Below are 12,765 nucleotides of genomic sequence, written 5' to 3'. Positions count from 1 at the left end.
GGTAGTAGTTTTAGCCCGGGGGAAAGGGGTGTTATGTCCCGAGCCTTGCAAACGGCTCGGGCGTTTGCAGGCAGTCCCGGGCAGGTGCAAAGCTGCCCGGGACCAGACAGGCTGTCGCCAGCGCCGTGCGCATGCGCGGGTGCTGGCGCGGGAAAAGTAACCCATTTACCCGGGAGTTGCCTATATAAGAGGCTGCGAGGTGTTTGGGCGAGGCTGAAGCCATCTTCCTGTAAGCTGAACGCTGAATAAATGAAACTGAGAACTCCAGCTGCTTCTCGTGTCTGTTTTCCCGCCACGGACTCAACAATTAGGGTTTGTTTTTTTTTATCTAGAGACAATAAACACTCCAATAAATACGATTTACAACCACAACTGAGTCCAATTGTTGAGTTTTGCCCCATTTTGCAACCTTTCTTGCCACAGTTGTTTAAGTGAATTGCTGCAGTAGTTAAATTAGTAAAATGGTTGTTAACTGAATCTGGCTTTCCCATTGACTTTGCTTGCAGGAAGTCACAAAAGGTGATCACGTGACCCTGGGACACTGCAACCGTCACAAATACATGCCAGTTGCGTAAATTTTGATCATGTGACCATGGGGATGCTACAATGATCACAGGTGTGAAAAACAGTCACAAGTCACTTTTTTTCAGTGGTGTTGTAACTTTGAACAGTCAATAGATGAATGATTGTAAGTTGAGAACTATCTGTGAAGGGATTTTAAGCTTTATTATTATTTAATAAGGTCAGCAGAGGTACCCCAAAAGTGGCCAATTTCCACACTTTCTAGTAGTAGTAGTAGTAGTAACAATAACAACAAGTTGGAAAGGACCTTGGAGGTCTTCTAGTCCAACCCCAAGCTCAGGCTAGGAATCAGGGGTAGGCAACCTTGGCTCTTTTATGACTCGTGGACTTCAACTCCCAGAATTCCTAAGCCAGCATGGCTCAGCTTGGAAACCTCTCCCTTTCCCCTCAGCATGGCTGGCTCAGGAATTCTGGGAGTTGAAGTCCACGAGTCAAAAAAGAGCTAAGGTTACCTACCCCTGATCTAGATACCAAGCTTGCCACTCAGCCCCATGGCTTCTCACTAAGTGAAATCAACAAGGGAACAAAAAGACCAAAACATCTCCTGACCAGCAATTAAGACCCAGCTGAGCATAGATTAACACCAAGATTAACATCAGATCTACAATCAAGAAGTAAACGCCACCCCAATCAAGGGACTGCCAAATAAGCTAACAGTAAACAGCCCAACCAAAGACACCAAGACCATTCCCATCAACACTGACAGGGCAAGCCACCAGAATATAAATTAATAGCAAACCCCGTTTCCTATTGGCACCGATGGTGTTACTCAGTGTGAATAATGAAACGTTTGCCAGAAAACAATCAAGGTCAGAGAGCACCAAGGACCTCTCAAAGAGAAATCTGGTTTCTATGGAAACCTGGAAACTCGGAGCTCCTCATTTTCAGAAGCTGACTGAGGAAGAAAGCACTTTGCATGTGCTCAGATTCATTGTGCTCAGATTCATTGCTCCTTATTCAACCTTTGTAAGTTGAGACCCAGGACTTCTTGCCTGAAGCCCAATCATTGTTTTTGGGGTCTTGCTCTGTGCCTGGTCTCAATGTTTAGAGTCCTTTCCCTCTCCAAGAAAACCCTCTGCCTTGGAGGGTCACCACAAGGTTAAACAAACCCAGCAGCACCACACAAATTTGCTTTGGGCAAGCCCTGGCTTGCCGGCATAGATTTTTTTCTGCCTTCTGGCTCACTAGATCCACTCAGCTCGAATCAGCAAAACCCTCTTTCTAACCCAATCCAGGGATTAATGAAATGGTGGAAGAGATGGAGAAACTGGTTCTGGAGGTGAGAGAGAAGAATAGAGTTCTAAAAGCAAAAAGGACTGAGACCATCCCTGAAATGACCAAAAAAGCAAGCCTAGCAAAAACAGAGTTCACAAAACAGCAACACACAATGGGAGAGTGGCTTAATGCATTGGATGACAGATTCCAACTGCCATCCCCAGATCTTTCAGAAGGATCTGAAAATCTGCTTATTCAATAAACAGATGGCAGTGACTATGAACAGAAGGCTAAGAACAGTAATAGGTCTGTTTTGCTGTAAATCTTATTAGTAAAGCCAGGTGGGCGGCAGGTTTAGAATCTTTTAATTGTACAGCATTATGTTCACTCCAATTTTCAATATATTCCACTTGATTTTATTTTCTTTGTATAATTTTAACTGCTGTCAGATTCTTAATGGTTAATTTTGTAAAATTGTGATTGGAGCGTGCCCTCGTGGAGAGTGTGTTAAAAATACAAGTTTTATTTGTTGATTTGGCCGCTAGATGTCTGCTTCTGAATAGCAAGTTCACACACACCCACACCAACAAAACACACTAGTGGTAAAGCACATACGCATTCAAACACCCAACAGGAATAATATGTGCGTGAAATTCTGAGACACCTAGCTGAAAACATACTGCTGGCAAACATTTCACATCTGCACAGCATTTCACTCACAGCCAAGAAACTGCCCTCTCTCTTACAAGCACTGCTTTGTCAGATACATACAGGCATAAAGTAAATGCAGCTTGTGCCTTTCTTCTGCTCCTGTGTAGCTACACAAAATATTCTAGAAATGGAAGGACCGATTTAAGTGTAATCTTCTGCTCAGTGCAGGTAGCCCAATTAAAGTACAGGTAGCCCTCGATTTACAGTCACAATGGAGCCCAAAGTTTCAGTGGCTAAGAAAGGCAGTTTTGCTCCCCATTTTTATGAACTTTTTTGTCACAGTTGTTAAGGTAATTACTGGATTTGTAAAGTAAATCACATGATCATTAAGCAAATCTGGCTTCCCCCATTGCTTGTTGGAAACTGGCTGGGAAGATTACAAATGATGATCAGATGGCCCTGGGACAGTGCAACTGTCATAAATACATGCCACCTGCCAAGCACCCAAATTTTGATCATGTGACCATGGGGATGCTGAAATAGTCATTAAGTGTGAAAACCGATCATAAGTCACTTTTTTCAGTGCCATTGTAACTTCAAAAGGTCACTAAATGAATTGTTGTAAGTTGAGGACTACCTGTATCTCTTGCAGATGACTGCCCAACCTCTGGTTATGAACATCCTCAGTGAAAATTAACTTACCAACTAACTAGTAAATTGTACTGCTGATTAACAGCTATTCCTTTTAGGAGTCCCCACCACCAGCAACAACATCCAACCAGAATGTACCTTCCTGTAATTGGACATTTGTTCTCCATTTGATAATAACAGACCACTGTTTTTGATCTTCTACAAGGCATCCCTTTGGATGCTTGAAAGGTATTATGATAATCGTATCAGCCATAGCCTAAACCAATTTTTTTTGAAGCCTAAATAAATCCAGTTCTTTCAATATTTCCTTAGGACTTATTTTCCAACCTCCCTTCCCTTTTTTGCACCAGTTTTAGTTTCATTAAATCTTTTTTAAAACGAGATGCCCTGAACAAGACATAGAGCTTTTGATGCAAAATAAAGAATAATTATTACTTTCATTATTATCTTCCAAAATTTAGAAATGTATGTTATGCATGTATTAATTTATTTTGAATTGATATATTCTCCTTTCTTTTTATTGTTTTGAACTGATATATTCTCCTTTTTTTATGGAGCGTTCAAGGCAGCTTACAACTATAATTTGACTGATCCTGCCTAAAATCCATTTTCTTTTCTGGAACCCTATCACAGTTATATTTCACAATTCTTTTTATATATACTGTTCCCAAGTCATATGTCTCTTATGCTATCTCCCTGTGTTTGATTTCTTTTTGCTAATGAAGAACTTTCTTTGTAATTTCATTTTGCTATTTTCAGTCAAAATCCCCTTAAATATAGGTGCCCATCTTTGAGACTATTAACTGCACCACCTCATTTTGTATAATGTGTAAATATGATAAAAATATCTTCTACCAGCTTGATCCAAACCATTAATGAAAATGTTGTAGTAAAATTTTTTAACACATATACTTGTTGATAGTCATAAAAAGTAACATATAATATGCTTAATTCTGTGTACAAATCATCTGTTCATTATTTAACATTGAACAGTGAGTGTGGCACCCATATCACAAAAATTGTGTACTGTTGTAGATATTACCCAATGTGGCGGGGTTTACACAACATACTAAGCTTAGATATGGTGGACAGTTTGTAGTTAAATTTGGTTGACTTGACAGTTTGATTAAAACTAGGAAAGTTTGATGAATATTAAATCTGACATGTGCAAATGATTTAATGGCGGGACTATGATTAAAGGGAATAGACATGAAAACAAAATCCATAGCAAGGATATGGAAGGGCTGTTTGTTGCCATCACCTTATTCTAGTTTAGGAAACAGATGGATGAAAAGGCATGGGTCATTTTCATTTCACTCCTTTTCATCTAAGGTCTGTATTTCTGTGTCTGCATTTGTGAGTTTCTTTTGTCCATTGATCAATACAGTCCCCTTCTGTCTTTCTATCTCTTGGTTATTTTTTCTTTCTCGTGGTTGGCATCATTCCATGGAAAGTTGTATAATTATGCCAGCAGGGAGTTGGACCCTGTGTGTATGTCTGTTTGGGGTGGCGGAGGTGGGGAAAATTTTGTCTGTCTCCATCTCCAAACCAATCAGACCCCTAAATGTCATCCCAGCACCCGCCCCTTAGCCCCCGTTGCTGACCTGCTGTCAAAATCCCACCTCAGGGTTGAAATAAACAGGCTCCTCAAAATAGACAGGAGCTGCACCAAGGTTCGACCCCAACATACCAATATTAGCAGGGTGCGAAGAATGTGAGAGAAGAGAATTTGCAAACCCAGACAGATACACACAGCTCCTCTTCACACACAGGAGACCTTGCGCCATCACCAACACTGAGAGTATAGAGGAAGAGAAGAAGGGAAGGCAGATCGGAAGAAAAAGCTTCTTCATGTCTAGATTCAAAGCAGTGACCATTTGCCTCAGATACAAGAGAGATGGGGGGAAGTGACCCTCCCAAAAATATCCTTTACAACCTCAAACCAATTTTTTTTAATATAGCAGTAAGATGGAGCAAAAAGAGGAATGGGAAGAATCAAAAGGAAAACAGATAGACTTATAGATGGAGCAGTAGACCAAACAGTAGGGAGACAAAGAGGTGATATGATATAGACTTTGATATTCCACTTAACTGATAAGTAGAAATAGAGATTGATGGACATCTAGTACGCTTTCCTTGATTTATCTCCTGAGGACTAGAATGTTAAAAAATTCTTCCAAACAGCTTACCTTGGACCATTTCCTCATGATGACGTCATCAACAAACTTTTCTTCGTGGCTACTGCTAGGCAATGGCTCCTCATTGGAAGGACATGAATCAGCAGCAGTCCTGGGAGTTGTCTTGAGTCTGATGTGTGTTACTGGGGTGGCCGGCAACCTCTATGCCCTGGCAGTCGTGCGGGCCTCAGCCTCAGCCTCCTCTCTGCATGTCCACCTAATTAACTTAGCTTTGGCTGATCTTTTGTATCTCTTAACGGCCCCCTTCATTGTTCACAATGGGCTGGCGAAGGACTGGACTTTTGGGGAGGCTGGTTGCCGGATTCTGCTCAGCCTAGACCTCCTCACTATGCATGCCAGCATCTTCTTGCTGACTCTGATGAGCTGTGAGCGCTACACTGCTGTGGTGCACCCATTCCAGGCTGCCAGCCGTGCACGGCGATGCAGCCGACCACTGGCCATTGCTGTTTGGCTCCTGTCCTTTGCTCTGGCTCTCCCCATGATGGTCATGATCCACCAGGAGGAACGTACAATGGGGAATGGAGCTGGGGTGCGTCGCCTCTGCTCCCCCACCTGGAGTGAGGAGCAATACAAAGTCTACCTGAGCATCCTTTTTGGCACCAGCATAGTGGCACCTGGGATAGTAATTGGGTCACTCTACTGGCGCCTGGCAAGAAGCTATTGGCTGTCACAGACTCGTGGAGGTTTGGGACGCTCCCCTAAGAACCGTGTCTTCCTCCTCATCCTTGTGATTGTCTTGGCCTTTTGGGCCTGTTATTTGCCCTTTTGGATCTGGCAACTCCTTCCCCTTTATTGTCCATCGGCAGTCCACCTGCCCATCCACACGGAGATCTCTGTCAATCATCTGGTGACCTGCTTGACCTACGGCAACAGCTGCATCAACCCTTTCCTCTACACTCTGCTCACACGCAACTACCGTGAATACCTACGTAGACACCAACGAGGGGCTTCCTGGGGCTTTCTGCCATGCCTCCAGAGCAGAAATGGGTCTCAGAGGGAAGGGGCTACAGGCACCTGAGATACAGGTAAGCAAGGAGGGATACTGGAGGAAGGTCAAGATAGTCTTACTCGTAGCTGGTATGAGCTCAGAGAGTCAGGACTTATAACTACTAATGTAATTTTTCAGATGTTTGGGATCACAACCTGACCATCCTCACAACGCATCTGGAAGTGAAGAGAAGGGCCCAGCTAGCATGCCCATTAGGCTGATCAATAGAAATGCTAATTGTCAAGTGGATTAGAACAAGGCTGCAACCAATTCTTTATAATAGAAACCATATTAATTGCAACATTAACAATTGGCATTTATGCCAGGTTTTCCCCTTATTCCAGACACTTTCCAAATCAACTTAGTGATTTTTTCCCCTGGGGAAAATAATTCTTGCTATGTAAAAGGTAACTAGGAAGAGATCTTCTGGCCTCTCTTTATCCATGCTGCTTAGTAAATTTCTCCTCTGCCTCCACTCTAGAGATTTATCCCAACTGAACTACGGTAACTGTCCTGCCTCCATAGTCTCTGGATCAGAAAAGATCCACCACTATCAAAGTCAATGTTGAAAGGGAGTCATGGTTGTAAGACATCAGGTTATAGAAAATAGGAGTCAAATTCACAATAAAAAGAGGATGGATAATTAATTAGTATTCAGTTGTAGCATTTGCATCCCATCCATATGTTAAAACTGTCCAGTTCAATTGAAAACCATTTAATTCCTTAATTGCCGTAAGTTTCTTTTTTTTTCAAGCCCACAATTAGATCACAGATTGCAAAATAATGGGGATTTTTTTTAATTAAAAAAGGGATCATAACCAAACTTACAGTTTACCACACAAAGATGCTGCCAGTTTTATTTTAAAAATTCTTTCTGCAATAATAAAATAAAATAAGGTAATGTAAAGTGATTTCTAAAATGAATTCAGAGAATATGCCCTGGTTTATGGAAGTGATAGGAAATCTGTCAATATTACTACCTAGAAATACGTTTAGCAGTTTTCTAAGATGTATGTGCAATATATACATGATTTTTTAATCATTGTGAAATTGTGTAATTATGATTAGAAAATTTTAATAAGATTAGAAAATTTTAATAGTGTGTATTTGAATACACACAGAAAAATATTTTAACAATATTGTGCATCACAAAATTACAAATTCCATGTCTGATATTTTTCAAGGGTTTATATCACACATTCACTTCTGAGGACAATTTTTTTTCTTAGTTACAAATAGAAAAAGTTGATTGTCTACTAATTTTGAATTTCTCAAAATCAAAGTTTTTGGCTGCTCTAACAAATTCAAAATAATGAATATGTGTTGTAATGAATATATCTTTTTACAATAGTGCATTAATATAACATCAAATTCCTCTTATTATCATAATTAATTTCATTATGAGTGTCACACAATTGTCTTTTTCATTAGGAAGTCTTTAAAATGCTGAAAATATCAATTTGGAAAAGAAACTAAAATTGTGCATTTTATCTGAAATGCTTGCTAAGTTCTTGTTTTAAATATCCGAAGTCTGTACAATTTCAGCTTCCAACAAATTTGTTCATATAAATAAGCAATCCAAGTCCTAAATTGTTGCTGACAAGAAAATATGAGTTTTCTTTTGAACTTTCAAAGATTTATATTGAGATAGGTGCACCCCAGGAAAAAAAATCCCACTTTTAATTTGTTATTTTCAGTAATAATACATTAATGTCAGACTCTAATCCTACCCTCACTTACATGGAAAACAATCCTACTGAATTTATATAGGACTTACATCTGCGTTAGAATATAATGTGTTGTGATTTAAGATGAGAGTAAGCCTGTTGACATTATTGAGCAAATTTAAAAACATTTCTTTCCATTTTTTTCCACTGGTTAAATCATTTTCTAGATTAGTTAATATAATATGGTGCTAAGATATGCTAAGATCAAGCACTCATTGCCCAAGTTATATATTTACTCATTAAAAGCATTTGTTCACTTTAGTAATCTTTTTTTCTTAAAATTAGATAGATGGTAGATAGACGATAGCTAGATATTTAAAAGAAAGAAAGAAAGAAAGAAAGAAAGAAAGAAAGAAAGAAAGAAAGAAAGAAAGAAAGAAAGAAATAGGAGGGAAGGAGGGAGGGAGGGAGGGAGGGAAGGAGGGAAGGAAGGAAGGAAGGAAGGAAGGAAGGAAGGAAGGAAGGAAGGAAGGAAGGAAGGAAGGAAGGAAGGAGAGACAGAAATAGAGATAAGACAATTTGGAGTTGCAGACAAATAGGAACATATTTAATATTATTATTTTTACTTTTAAAATGTATTATAATGTGGTATGCCAATTAATAAATGACATAATTTGTACTTAAAATTCCTTTCCCCTGCAGCTAAATTGTTCCTATTTTGAGCTCAATATACTGTAGCAGCAGGATTGGATTCTGTATTCATGTTTGGTGCTGTTTAAATGAGCTAAAATGTGAACTTGAATCTATGCTAACGGTAATTACAATCCAGCAGAATTTAAAAACAGGATTTATTTTGTTCTGAATGTAAAATATACAGGGAATGCTGAAGACATTGTAATGCATAAAATGATGGAACAAGACAAGAAATTTCATGACTGAAGTAAAAGATGAGCATAAATTTATGAAAAGCGTAGTACGACTTTCATATCCGGGTTTCAAAGTGACTTAGCGTGATTTGGAACTAGCAGGGCAGAATTTCAAATTGGGAAAATGAATTCTATATTGTCTTCAGTCCCAATTCTTGTCTTTTATAACTAATGCTGCTGTTTTTCACCTTAATTTCACTTTAATGAGATTTCATGTCTTTTGTATCTTTAAGGATTGCTTCGTCTGAGCTTTCTCCTGTCCTATATCTTCTTAATCCATGCTCGATGAAAAAAAGACATACTTTTTAATGAAAATGTAGCACAAGGTTCTTTGTTAAATATTTCCTGGCTAAGGCAAAAGCTGAACATCTGTAGCCACTTATAGAGACTTATCACCTGATCTAAAATAGAATTTTCAGGTGTTTATGTACACCAGTTTTGTACGCATTGGAAGAACAAAAAATTGAAGGTTTTCCTCATCACTTTTGGTGCAAGCTGATGGACAATTTTAGACTTTTGTACAAGGTAAACAATACTTAACTTGGGTGCAGATCAACCCCCTATTTCAGTGAAGTCCATCCTGGGCTCTTAAATCTTCAACGGGAGACGTTTTCTTCAATGGCTGCTGGAAATATTTCTAATCTCAACATCAATTTCTGCTTTTTCTTGGGCACATCCTAAACTATGAAGCAACTTACACTAGAGTAGTGGCTGGGCTCCACTCTGCTGATGTTTAGGAGGGGGTGATTTTTTTTTTAAAGAAAAGCTGCTTTTTACCAGTTTGTTAGATTGTATTTTATTGTAATGAAATGTTTGTAAGCTGTCCGGAGCAACTAAATGGAATGTGTGACAAATCAATGTTGAAATAAATCGACTAAATACAGATAGTCCTTGACTTACACCAATTTGTTTAGTCACTGTCCAAAGTTACAAAGGCACTGAAAAATGGACTTACGGACGTTTTTCACAGTTACAACTTTTGCAGCATCCCCATGGCCATGTGATCAAAATTCAGTTGCTTGGCAACTGATTCCTATTTATGACCGTTGATGTGTCCCAAAGTCATGTAATCCCCTTTTGCGTCCTACTCACAAGCAAAGTCAAATGGGGAAGCTAGATTCACTTAACAACTTTGGCAAAAAAAAGGTCACAAAATGGGGGGAGAGAAATCACTTAACAAATGTCTCCCTTAACAACAGAAATTTTGGGCTCAATTGTGGTTGTATGTTGAGGACTACTTGTAATTTCTCAACTTAGAAGGATTGTTTCTTATTTCTCTCTCTCTCTCTTCTAAGCAGCCATTTAGTGCACACTTAATGCTGGTTTCAATTACTTTTTAATTTTTATTGTGGGGGTGGATAATAGATTTATTTCAGGCTGGACAATTCACAACTCTACCAAATGTCAGTACAGAATGCATCTCCTGGAATTTCCCAGCATCGCACTGCCAAGTAACATGGCATGATTTTCCTCTAGCTTCCCGTGAAAGAGCAGGTATAATGAGTTAAGCCCGTTAACAACAGGCCAATTAATGTTTAATGTTTATATGGTTCCTAAAAATAAAGTCTCCTTCACACTGAGTTTAGCTTCTGGAAACTTCATGGAATTGCCCATTTAATTTTCTTCTCTCTCATATAATAATCTTTCAGTATAGTAATACAGAAGTGGTTCACCGCTGCATTCCAGCAGGATGTTTTTTTGACTTCCCAACTTAGACGAAAATCTTAGTGGTTTTGGTGTTTTTCCATCCAGGTGTAACAAAGTCTGGAGAAAACCACAAGGGGGTTTAAAAAGTCAAGAAGACAGTTACATTCCCAAGATCAAAGCCAGTGGTTCTTTAGAAAAGGTTGCAAATGGGTGATCACTTGACCCTGGGAGACTGCAAGCGCCATAAATAACATGCTGGTTGCCAAGCCCCCAATTTTGATTCCATGACTGTGGGGGTTCTGTGATGGTCGCAAATCCAAGGACTGGTTATAACTCACTTTTAGCCATGCCACTTTAACTACAAACAGTCATTAAACAAATGGTTTTGAGTTGAGGTCTATCTATATCTGAAACTAATAATGCATATTTTTTTTAATCCTTGTAATGTAGCAGAGATATCACCCTGCCAACAAAAGTATATATAGTCAAGGCCATGGTTTTCCCAGTTGCAATGTATGGCTGTGAAAGTTGGATCATAAGTCCCCTGGACTGCAAGGCGATCAAACCGGTCAGTCCTAGAGGAGATCAACCCTGACTGCTCTTTAGAAGGCCAGATCCTGAAGTTGAAACTCAAGTACTTTGGCCACCTAATGAGAAGGAACGACTCATTGGAGAAGAGCCTAATGCTGGGAAAGATTGAGGGCAATAGAAGAAGGGGACAACAAAGAATGAGGTGGGTGGATAGAGTCACTGAAGTAGTAGGCGTGAGCTTAAATGGACTCCAGAAGATGGTAGAGGACAGGAAGGCCTGGAGGAACATTGTCCATGGGGTTGCGATGGGTCAGACACAACTTTGGAACTAACAACAACAACAAACTATCATATAGGTTTCCTTAAGAATCTGGCAAAATGGTCATTTAATGAAGGGTCTGAGACCCTGAGTTCAGCATTTTTTTAAATCTTCCATAACATTCTGGAAAGAAGAAATTCTTATTTAGGCCGTTTCTTCTCTACTAGCTTATAGCATCTCTCTGGCATCTAAAGCCTGCCCACTTGCTATTTTGGAGCAATAATAGATGACTCTAGAAGAGAGCAAACATTTCTATTTGAGAAATCATTTCATTAGCTTTGGGACTGCTGTAGTTCTCTGTTCTGGAAATAATTATTCTGAAGAATTGAAAATTGATTACGATTTTCGTATTTTAAAACCACCTTTATAAATACCCATTAAACTCCTAATTCCACTCCTCTGGCTTGCATTGATTCGTATTGCACTGTATTGATTTTCTTGTTACTGCATCTTTCTAATTCTTCCTTTGTCACAATTCTTTTTTTAAAGAATAAGAAAAAATGATACTTAGGCTTTCAGACATTTTGCTGAAGTGGATTTTGAATCACCCTTCAGGCCATCAGTGGAATAAATTTTTGCTGGTTTAAATTCGCACTGCTACAGCAAAGAGCCTAAGAACAGATTTTTTTGATTTTTTTTAATATTATTGTTGTGGTTCGTTTGAAATCTTTCTGGAATAAGATCTTGCATCCCTCTGCACATACCATTTTCCTGGAATTTGCAGCAATGCAAAGTGATGGATGGATGTTTCAACTTGAATTTCCCGTCAAAAAAAGTAAAAATACTTGGAAAGCAAGCAAATCTCTACCTAGAAACCACAACATTTTTTCCCCATACAGTCATTTTTAAGTTTCAGAACTCTGAAGCTGTAGAGTTCCATCTTTGTAGCAGTTGGCCAAGGAGCAAATTCTTATTTCTAGGAGAAAAAGGTCTGGTTAATACTATTGTATTTATATATATATATATATATATTAAAATACAAGTATGATTGTATTTTATCTATGGTATTTATTTTAAATTATCTATGGTTACCAAAAAAAGCCTATTTCTTCTATTATTTTCTATTTTAATATTTTCTAATGATCAAAATTACAAATCAAAAGTTTATTTTTTCCTGCTTCTATAAGTCTATAAAGAGTTTCCAGTCAGCCATAAATGTAAATGTTTTTTCTCCTAATCAAAGAAGTCAATTTAGTCATCTGTGTAAGTTCTAACATCTTCATCCACCCTTCCTCCATTGCGAGTAATGCCAGGTTTTTCACTTTTGAGCATATAATAATCTCACTGTAGTTACCATATATAAAAACAAAGTTCTCTGACTTTTTCCCAGCTGTTTTATCCATTAATCCCAAAAGAAAAATCTCTAGTTTCAAATGTAGATTAGTCTTTA

General features: G+C 38.6%; 1 protein-coding gene across 1 annotated transcript; it reads left to right on the top strand.

The window, feature by feature from the left end:
* Window positions 1–5,304: 5,304 nt before the first annotated feature.
* LOC120304390 (urotensin-2 receptor-like) lies at window positions 5,305–6,315 on the top strand. The gene has a single exon (XM_039334888.1). It carries the CDS (start codon window positions 5,305–5,307, stop codon window positions 6,313–6,315), a length of 1,011 nt encoding a protein of 336 aa, XP_039190822.1.
* The last annotated feature ends 6,450 nt before the right edge of the window (window positions 6,316–12,765 follow it).

Source organism: Crotalus tigris, unplaced genomic scaffold (genome assembly GCF_016545835.1).
Source record: "Crotalus tigris isolate CLP2741 ecotype Arizona unplaced genomic scaffold, ASM1654583v1 scf7180000017639.5415321, whole genome shotgun sequence".
NCBI classification, from domain to species: Eukaryota; Metazoa; Chordata; class Lepidosauria; order Squamata; family Viperidae; genus Crotalus; species Crotalus tigris.
This window is presented reverse-complemented; position numbering and strand designations above follow the sequence as displayed.

Excerpts from the sequence above, each read along its gene's own strand:
- LOC120304390 (XM_039334888.1), top strand. The coding sequence starts at position 5,305 with ATGATGACGTCATCAACAAACTTTTCTTCGTGGCTACTGCTAGGCAAT.